The sequence below is a fragment of the Chiloscyllium plagiosum genome, chromosome 14 (assembly GCF_004010195.1).
Source record: "Chiloscyllium plagiosum isolate BGI_BamShark_2017 chromosome 14, ASM401019v2, whole genome shotgun sequence".
Classification (NCBI taxonomy): domain Eukaryota; kingdom Metazoa; phylum Chordata; class Chondrichthyes; order Orectolobiformes; family Hemiscylliidae; genus Chiloscyllium; species Chiloscyllium plagiosum.
In genome coordinates, this window is record NC_057723.1 from 10,443,959 (window position 1) to 10,454,094 (window position 10,136).

The window sequence follows — 10,136 nt, forward strand, 5'->3', positions numbered from 1 at the left end:
TGCATTATGCTTTTTTAATGTTATGAGCATGCTTGATTTGCACATCCCTCTCTCGCACCCATACTTCAAAAAAAAAGCTCAACAACTCAGATTGGTAGGCATTCCTTTTGTGTTGCTATACTATATATAGCAACTACGTAGTGAGCTTTTTGATTCTTGTATAAGTATTTATTGACTTGTTACTTTAATTGTTCATTGACACCATTTAACATAAATTGTCATGTAAATCAGGACTTGGGCCCTGACTTAACTTTGTAACAAAGGTACATTTGTTTGGTAGGTATGGGGAATACAGCTTGCTGTTTAAGTAGTGAGCCCCAGATTGTGAATAGTTTCAGTAATGTATATACAATATTGAAGAATTAATTTAGAAGCATCTAACCTACTGCAATGCAAAGAACTTCTATTTTATCTGCTTTATAGAACAGAAAGTCTAGCTACCAGTTTTTGATGATCTCAGTCATTGCAAAATTATCTTGATGTTAATGAAAGTGGAATTCCTTTTTCTATTCCCCTTCTCCAAAGAATGCTACTAGAAGTACAAACAAAGCTAGCTCAAAAGGATGCTGAAGTTAGAAAGTTGGATGAAGCTTGTAACCTGAGAGTAATTGAACTTCAAACACAATTGGACCAAAGCAAGGCATGCCAGGAGGTGGAGAAACAGAGGTACAAATGGAATGTTCAATTAATTTTGCAATGTGTGGTGATCCTCTGGGTTTTGAAAGCATCTAGTGTTGGGCTGTATATCCAGTCAGTTCTGAAATTCCAATAGTAATCATTTATTTACCCTCTTCAAATTGATCGTTGTAATTTAAAGGAGGGTATGGTGAATTCATGTGCTTGATCATCAACTGATTTTCTTTACAAACTGGGCAAGCTTAATGAAAGATTCCAGTGTTAAAAAGGATATACTGAGACTATTCTGGGGTGCCAGTGTGTTAGTAAGACAGTGAGGATGAATATTTGAGACAAAATGTGAAAATGACTTTGCAAGACAGTTGGCTAGGGAACATCTCTGGGACACCCGCACCAATCAACCACACTGCCCTGTGGCCCAACATTTCAACTCCCCCTCCCACTCTGCCAAGGACATGGAGGTCTTGGGCCTCCTTCACCGCCGCTCCCTCACCACCAGATGCCTGGAGGAAGAACGCTTCATCTTCCGCCTCGGAACACTTCAAACCCAGGGCATCAATGTGGGCTTCAACAGTTTCCTCATTTTTCCCTTCCCCCTACCTCACCCCAGTTCCAAATTTCCAGCTCAGCACTGTCCCCATGACTTGTCCTACCTGCCTCTGGATTAGCACAGCTGGAAGAGCACAGCAGTTCAGGCAGCATCCGTGGTGTAGTAAAATCGACGTTTCGGGCAAAAGCCCTTCATCAGGAATACCTGCCTATCTTCTTTTCCACCTATCCACTCCCCCCTCCCCTCTGACCTATCACCTTCATCCCCTCCCCCACTCATCTATTGTACTCTATGCTACTTTCTCCCTACCCCCACTCTCCTCTCATTTATCTCTCCACCCTTCATATAAGATGAGACATATAAGATTATGAAAGGATTGGACACTCTGGCAGTAGGAAACATGTTTCCGCTGATGGGTGAGTGCTGAACCAGAGGACACAGCTTAAAAATACGGGGTAGACCATTTAGGACAGAGATGAGGAGAAATTTCTTCACCCAGAGAGTGGTGGCTGTGTGGAATGCTCTGCCCCAGAGGGCAGTGGAGGCCCAGTCTCTGGATTCATTTAAGAAAGAGTTGGATAGAGCTCTCAAAGATAGTGGAATCAAGGGTTATGGAGGTACGGCAGGAAGAGGATACTGATTAGGAATGATCAGCCATGATCATATTGAATGGCGGTGCAGGCTCGAAGGGCAGAATGGCATACTCCTGCACCTATTGTCTATTGTCAGGCACTCTGCCTGTATTCCAGATGAAGGGCTTTTGCCCGAAACGCGATTTTATTGCTCCTCGGAGCTGCCTGAACTGCCGTGCTTTTCCAGCACCACTTTAACCTAGACTCTGGTTTCCAGCATCTGCAGTCATTTGTTTTTACCTAGCTTGAATAAAATGACTTGTGGCCTGAATATATTCCCAGCACTTCATGAATGTTGGAAGTAATACCCACTGATGAATTGGTATTTCAAGATAGAAGTTCTTAAATTAATATTGTGGGCATTAAGATCACCCAAGAAATGAATAGCTTTTAACTTGGTTCTGTAACGTTTCGGACCACACTACCAACGTCGAGTAGTACCTCACTTGGGTCTCTGGTCTGTATATAGTCCTACTCGTTAAGTATAAATGATTCTGACCATAAAGAATTCATATTTCTGACTTCATAATTGAGACTACTGCTTTATAACAGGAGAAATTGAATTTCAGTCCTTTGCATGCTTTTATGTTATTTACAGAATCTTCAGTTGTTTAATGTATGCAAATCCTTTAATGTATTCCAATCCTCCCACTTTCTCCAAACAAAAGGAGTAGCCATGGGCACCCGCATGGGCCCCAGCTATGCCTGCCTCTTCGTAGGGTATGTGGAACAATCCATCTTCCGCAACTACACTGGCCCCACCCCCCATCTTTTTCTTCGCTACATTGATGACTGTATCGGCGCTACCTCGTGCTCCCACGAGGAGGTTGAACAGTTTATCCACTACACCAACACCTTCCACCCCGACCTCAAATTCACCTGGACAGTCTCAGACTCCTCCCTCCCCTTCCTAGACCTTTCTGTTTCTATCTCAGGCGACCGAATCAACACGGACATCTACTACAAACCAACCGACTCCCACAGCTACCTGGACTACACCTCCTCCCATCCTGCCCCCTGTAAAAACGCCATCCCATTCTCCCAATTCCTCCGTCTCCGCCGCATCTGCTCCCAGGAGGACCAGTTCAAAATACGTACAACACAGATGGCCACCTTCTTCAAGGACCGCAATTTCCCCCCCGACGTGGTCGACGGTGCCCTCCACCGCATCTCCTCCACTTCCCGCTCCTCCGCCCTTGAGCCCCGCCCCTCCAACCGCCACCAGGACAGAACCCCACTGGTCCTCACCTACCACCCCACCAATCTCCATGTACAGCGCATCATCCGCCGTCACTTCCGCCACCTCCAAACAGACCCCAGCACCAAGAATATATTTCCCTCCCCTCCCCTATCAGCTGTCCGTAGAGACCACTCCCTCCGCGACTCCCTTGTCAGATCCACACCCCCCACCGACCCAACCTCCACTCCCGGCACCTTCCCTTGAAACCGCAGGAGGTGCAACACTTGCGCCCACACCTCCCCCCTCACTTCTCTCCAAGGCCCCAAGGGAAACTTCCATATCCGCCACAGATTCACCTGCACCTCCACCCACATCATCTACTGCATCCGCTGCAGCCGGTGTGGCCTCCTCTATATTGGGGAGACAGGCCGCCTACTTGCGGAGCGATTCAGAGAGCACCTCTGGGCCACCCGGACGAACCAACCCAACCAACCTGTGGCACAGCATTTCAACTCCCCCTCCCACTCCACCGAGGATATGCAGGTCATTGGACTCATCCACCGCCAAACCACAACAACCCGACGGTCGGAGGAGGAGCGTCCCCTCCTCCAAGTCCCTCCTCCCTACCTTTTATCTTCTCCTGCTGAACACTCTCTGCTCATTCCTGAAGAAGGGCCTGTGCCCGAAACGTCGAATCTCCTGTTCCCTGGATGCTGCCTGACCTGCTGTGCTGTTCCAGCAATAAAGTTTCAACTTTGATCTCCAGCATCTGCAGACCTCACTTTCTCCTCTAATGTATGCAAATACTAGGTTTAAATTGAGCATTTGAAAGTGAGACTTTATATTTTCCTCCTCAACTTTAACTGGTGTCCATTCCTATTGGGGATTCAGTCTTTGAGCAGTGCTTGAGATTTTTTATATTTGGCAAGGGTGGTAAAAATGTATGGTGTTGTATTCTTCTGAGGTGTATTTCATAGAAGCCTGCTTTATTATTGTTATATCTGAGTAATTGGTTTCAACTTTATGAAGTTGAGAAGTTTAGTTGAACATGCGAGTTGTTCATCGTTTGAATTGCTTGCTTCTGTTTCAGCACTGATACTGTGGGTGAGGGTGTGGTAGCAGAACTAAAAGCTGAAATACAAAAATGGCAAGTGCTTTATGAAGAATTGCATAACAAGGTCAAACCTTTCCAGGTACATTCTCTGTCATAGCTTTTGCGGTATCCATTTAGTGTTAATTTTTCTTTATTCTAATTCAAAAAATACCAAGCATTCATTGGGAAAACTTGTTGTTATTTAACGATCCTATACAAATAACTGTTCCTAATGATTTGTAGAGTAGCTCAGGTCAGTCATTCAACTGAAGGCTCTAGTGTTCAAACTATTCGGGAGTGCACAACTTTTAGCAACTTCTCAGTTTTGGACCATGGACATCAGGTACCTGCGTGCTAGTATTGTGGAGTCTGCAGAAATCTAATTGTCATTTTGTTTTGACATTGTGTAGAAACTTGGTTTCGGCTTTAAATTGGTTAACTATATAAATATGCCCACTATCCTGCAGTGTTGACTTGCAATGGGTCCCGCTCTGAGTCCGTTCACAAGTCGGAACACAGTGTAGGGCAATATAAGCAGCTGCTCATAAGTACAGGAAATGTTTGTATGTTGGTTTTTAAATTACACCCCTAAATAAGATTGCATTTGTAAGTACTTACATTTGTAAATCACATGTTCATAATGTGAAACTCTCCAGGAAGCTGTTGCTTGTTTTGTCCCTTGTCGTTTGGTGCGTCTTGTGGTTTGTAATGTGCAAAATGTATTCCTTTACTTAGATGTTAAGTTGTCAACATGCTTGATGTAAAATTGCTGGTGGACCTGATCTGTTTTTAAAAGCTACTTCATATGAATAGGAGCAGCTTGACTCATTTGAAAGGGAAAAGAATTCCCTCCTCAATGAACATGGAGCTACACAGGAAGAGCTGAATAAGTTGAATGAAGCTTATGCCAAATTGCTTGGTCACCAAAATCAGAAACAGAAGATTAAACATGTAATGAAGCTGAAGCAGGAAAATGTGGAGCTGAAACAGGTATGCAGTTTTAATTTGGTGCTAATAACTGATCGAAGTAACCTCAACTCAGTGAGCAAACATACATTCAGGATCTCAACCTGAGCCTCAAATCTTCTCAAAACTCATGAAGTAACCTGTGCTAAAATATTGATATTTCATAGACTAGCATTTCCAACTGGGACACTCTCTATTCCTTCAGCTCCCACATGAAGAGAAGAGTTAATTTGCTGGTTTTCAACACCTTTTGAATTTTTCAGAGCATATAGAATTTGGTCCTGGCTTCTATCTCTGAATTTAGAGGAACAATTGTACTGTAGTATTGAGTTAACTGTGGCTTCTTGATGGGTTCAGTAGGATGGGACTGGATGGGTGTTTCATTTTACAACAGATCGTCACAGTGGAAGGATAGGAGCTCAACGGTATTTATTACACAAGACAGGAACTCTCAATATGAGAATAATGTATTGGCATGGATTGATTGATTAACACAGACAGTCGTGATTAAGGAACATATTTCAGATTGTAAAGACAATAACTAGTGGAATGCTTAAAGGATCAGTCCTTGGGCCTCAGTTAGGTATTATATATATTAATGACTTGGAGGATTTCTGATCAACAATGGCGTACAAGCCTTAGGGTTGCACACCTCTGGAGCAGGTGGGATTTGAACCCAGGCATTCTGGTCCTTGGGCAGGGGCAATATCACTGCACCATAAGAGGGGCCTCAGGAGATAATTAAGGTGAAAAGATTTAATTGTCGTCCTCTGAGATGAGCAAACTAGACACCAGCCTGAAGATTCTCACTAACTTGACCATATGGGCAGCAATAGAATGACATGTTTGATAGCGTTCTTATAATGCAGTGATGGTGTCCCTTGTCTCTGACCCAGCAGACCTGGATTCAAGTTCCACCTGCTCCAGCAGCTTGTCATAACTTCTTCGAACAAGTTGATTAGAAAATATCTGGAGTGACTTGTTCAAGATAAAATAATTAGAGACATTTGTATACAGCTTTAAAGTTTGTTCCACAGTGTGTTTTTTTTGTGGAAGACACACATTGTCGTGTTATAAGTTATCTAGATTTATTTGAAACTTGTTGAATGTCTGTCTGAATATAAAATTAGTCTGAGTGTAAAATTCCTGAACACTCCATTTCTGATTCCGCTTTCAGTTTCCAAACTGCTACAGCCTAAAGTTAATTTCAAGACTCTAGATCTGCTGAGCTACAAAGCTCAAAATCCATCAAGGGAGTGCTTTTATATTCCAAGGAGTGGGTACCAATGTATTCCACCTCCAGTCCTTGTTTCATCGTAATGCTTCAATTAATGCTATCAATCTAGCCAATTGGCAGCCTTTGGAGGTTAGCCATGCACCAAGCACCTTTTCCTACTGTTGATGAAGTAGCTTCTTTACCTTCTCCAAGGTTTCATCTACTCAGGTGATCTTGAGATCCCAAAATCAGAGCATGGATGCTGTATATGTGTTCAATAAGAAGATTAAATTCATTTTAATACACTGAAGCAATGGATTAAAACTGCTGCTATGCACGTTCTGCTTAAAATAAGATCGGTTACAATACTGAACCACTACCAGTACCATTTTTAGTCTCTCACTAATTTTAGTAAAATACTCCTTGAAAACGTTTGTGAGCTAAATTTACCTGTATTGCCCAAGTACATTTTAAATGTAAAGTTCTTAATTACTCTTAATCATGACAGCAAAATACACTCCACCTTTAGTGTTGCCATTTTATCATCAAACCCCACCTAGATTAAAGTTCATGTCTGTATACTATATTTGATTACATGGCTAATAGTGTCTGCGACTTTTAAAACTGATGAATGCAATTAGCCACTAACTACAATATTACTAGTGAGAAGACCATTGGTAGAAGCATACTTTCGTCATTGAAACCTTTTGCTCTCAGTTTCTTGCCCTGTTTTGGCAATTTTCCCGATCAGTCGACTTGTGAAATGGTACTAATATTTTGGATTTTGACTTGCATTTCATATGAATCACTTGGAAAGTGCAGAGATTTCACTTGTGCAAGTAAATATTTGATCAAGTTGTTCTACCTGGCAGGAGCTGGCAAAACTTCGAGCCCAGCTGTCCAAGGACAAGCTAACTGAGCAAAAGTGTCAAGAGCAACGTTGCAAGCCACAAGGTGTCAAACGATTTGATCCTGCCAAAGCTTTCAAACATTCGGTGAAGGAGAATATTGCTCCTACAACACCACTGAGAGAAGGTAAACTACGTGCAGATGTTTTTGTGGGGCTTTGTTCAAATTAACTGCTTTCCTGGAGTATGGGACATTCAAACAGCAGGGCATTTTAAATACATAATTAGGCTTTGTACGTTGCATTGCCATACAATGCTGGGTTTACTTGTCGGTGTAGGATAGGCATTGGCTAGCGGGCTTTCATATCATTAGACAAAGGTGAGAGGAGGCATAATGTGACATTTTTATGGTGTTGAGACCAAGTCCACTCCCATTTCCTCCCTTCAACAGAGGAAAGACATAATTGTGGCTGAACAATACTCAAATAAAAGTGAAAACTTTAATCTCCTGCTGCTTTTAGCCGGCTGTAGTGATGCCTAGAGCCTCTGCTGAGCAATATGCTTCCCTGTTGCCTGAATGATCTTTCTTGAATTACAATTTTTTTTGCCTATTCCTGTTTTGATGATGGATATTTGCTGGGCTGTACAGGGTACAATGTTATTAGTTAACATGTAGCCACTCAATTACTGGCAGGTTGGGTGTAAACTGTCAAGTGAGTATGTTCAATACATTGTCTTCGACTGGTATTAAATCTGTATTCATTTAGCTAAGTTGTCCACCAGTCCTTAATTAATTGTGGATGGAGGAGAGAAAGTCATTGTAAGCTGGATAAACTGCTTGAAATCAGTTAAGCTTGAGTTTCAAACTAACAATCAAAGAAGACTGGCCGTCTGACTGGACTCAACCACCCAAGGGTAATCTACCCCATTTTCTAAACAGATGATGAATTTGAAGGGCAAGATCTGTTTGAAATGTTGCCAAAGGTATTTGGTTGTTTTCTAGTCCATTCAGTCCCTTATGCCTTTCTCCACCAGGGAGGCTTCCTTTCTGCATCTACCTTGTCCAATCCCTCAGAACTGTGAATTTTGTAAATTTCAGTGAAGTTTCTCTTCCTTCTTTAAAACTGTACAGAATAGTCTCCTTGATCTCTTTTTGTAGGACAGTTCTGCCATCCTGGGGATTAGACTGGTGAACCTCTACTTTGTCTGTATGGCAAATATATTTTCCTTAGGCTAAGGGACCAACATTGTATATATTGTTCCACATGCAGTCTCTCCAGGGTGCAATGCAGTTACACAAGATATCTTTATTCCTGTGTTCAAAGCCTCTTGCAATAAAGGCTAATGCATTTGCTTACTAATAGCATGCTGCATCTGCATGCCAGCTTTTAATGATTCATGAACATGTGCATCCAGGTCCTTTATAGCCATCAACACTTCCCAATCTCTTGCCATTTTAATAAATACTGTGCACCTCTATTCCACATACTAAAGTAGTTCACACTTATCCACATTCTATTCCATCTGCCATGTTCTTGCCAACTCCACCTGTCCCAATCCCCTTGAAACTTAATGGGAGCTACAAAAAAGTTGTTCTGCACCTTCTGGGCAAAGATAGTTTTTTTTTTTACTGGTGCATCTGCTGATTAACCAAATTGATCAGCTTTCTAGTGCTAGCATAAGACTTGTTCTCATGTCTCAAATAATTTCTTTAGACCAAGGTCAAAGTGATAATATTCATTCAGGAGCACAGAAATGTGATTGTAATCACTCTTGATATTTGTTTGAAGGATTATAAGATTTTTACACGAATTACAAAATAATTGGTCACATTAATTGTCAAACGTTTTGCAGATTTTATGTTATCTTTCTAGGATAAGAGAGTTGGATGAATGAAATGAGCGAGTGAAAGCAGAAACAAAGCAGCTTTTTGATTACCCTGTCTAATTGTCTTCTGCTCCATTATAACTGTCTGATTCTGTGATATTCCCAAACTGCTTTTTCCACAGTTCATTCTTTAAGTGGAATCTGACAGTCTGTTTAATGTTAAGTAGTACTGGTGTTTGGGCCTATTAGTGAGGATAAGCCAACTCTTTTCATGAGTCGATGCAGGCAGGGTGCTAAATAGTCAGGTCATTTGTCTAGGAGCAGGTAAGCATTAATATGCTCGTTTCTTCTAAAAATATTTGGTTAAGCATTAACTTAATTTTCTGTTCTCATGATGGATTGCAATGCATTTTGAACAATTCTAAATTTCAGTTTAATCTAATTTCTTACCAAACAATGAAGAAATTTCAGTTATGTTTTTGGTAAAATGCCACCAGTACATGTATGAATCCCAACTGCTTGTTACAATACTTCATAGTTTAATATTTACTATTGCATTTGTGTGAATCATATTTATTTTTATTTTGCAGGGAGCACAAATATACTTTAAGCCATGCAGTTCTGATTCCAAGTCTCCATACATTTTTAGTGTGATGAGATTCTGGTAATGTTACCCTGGATCAAATAGCTTATATTCAACAAGAATGGGTTAAAGAGATTACTCACATCATAACTCAAAGTAGATCATTGTAAACCATTGAAACTGTCTTGTTTCAGTGATTTTTTTTTTTAAATTGTTATCCTCCCCTGCCCTTTTAAAATTCAAATATGGATTTATAAATAAATTGTTTAGATTATGTAAATTATTTTATGGATGTTTGTTTAACCTCATGAACCTATACATTGGCATTGATTTGTAAATAATTCTGTTGGATTTTCTGATCAGGTGGCAATCAATATACAGAAGAACCATCAGTTCTGGTTTCTCAAACTACTTATGAAGAAAAAAGTAATTTGCAAGCAGCTGGGTTGTTAACAAAAGGAGCAGCTGATAAAGAAATCTATTATTGTAATTGTACACTGTGGTTACGCTGCAATAACCCCCCATGCCACCTCACAGATTCACATAAGATCAGATTTTTTTTTACAAAGGATAACATTCTTGCGAAGTAACGTGTGGAGACCGTT

General features: G+C 41.1%; 1 protein-coding gene across 2 annotated transcripts in view; it reads left to right on the plus strand.

The window, feature by feature from the left end:
* Positions 1 to 9,735, plus strand: part of hmmr (hyaluronan-mediated motility receptor (RHAMM)) — a 60,605-nt gene extending 50,870 nt beyond the window's left edge. For both annotated transcript variants that reach the window (XM_043703153.1, XM_043703154.1), the window contains 5 exons: positions 526 to 666; positions 4,089 to 4,191; positions 4,905 to 5,081; positions 7,146 to 7,308; positions 9,539 to 9,735. In XM_043703153.1, the coding sequence (XP_043559088.1) occupies positions 526 to 666; positions 4,089 to 4,191; positions 4,905 to 5,081; positions 7,146 to 7,308; positions 9,539 to 9,558 (604 nt within the window). In that variant the 3' untranslated portion in view covers positions 9,559 to 9,735. The remainder of the gene's footprint in view (positions 1 to 525; positions 667 to 4,088; positions 4,192 to 4,904; positions 5,082 to 7,145; positions 7,309 to 9,538) is intronic.
* The last annotated feature ends 401 nt before the right edge of the window (positions 9,736 to 10,136 follow it).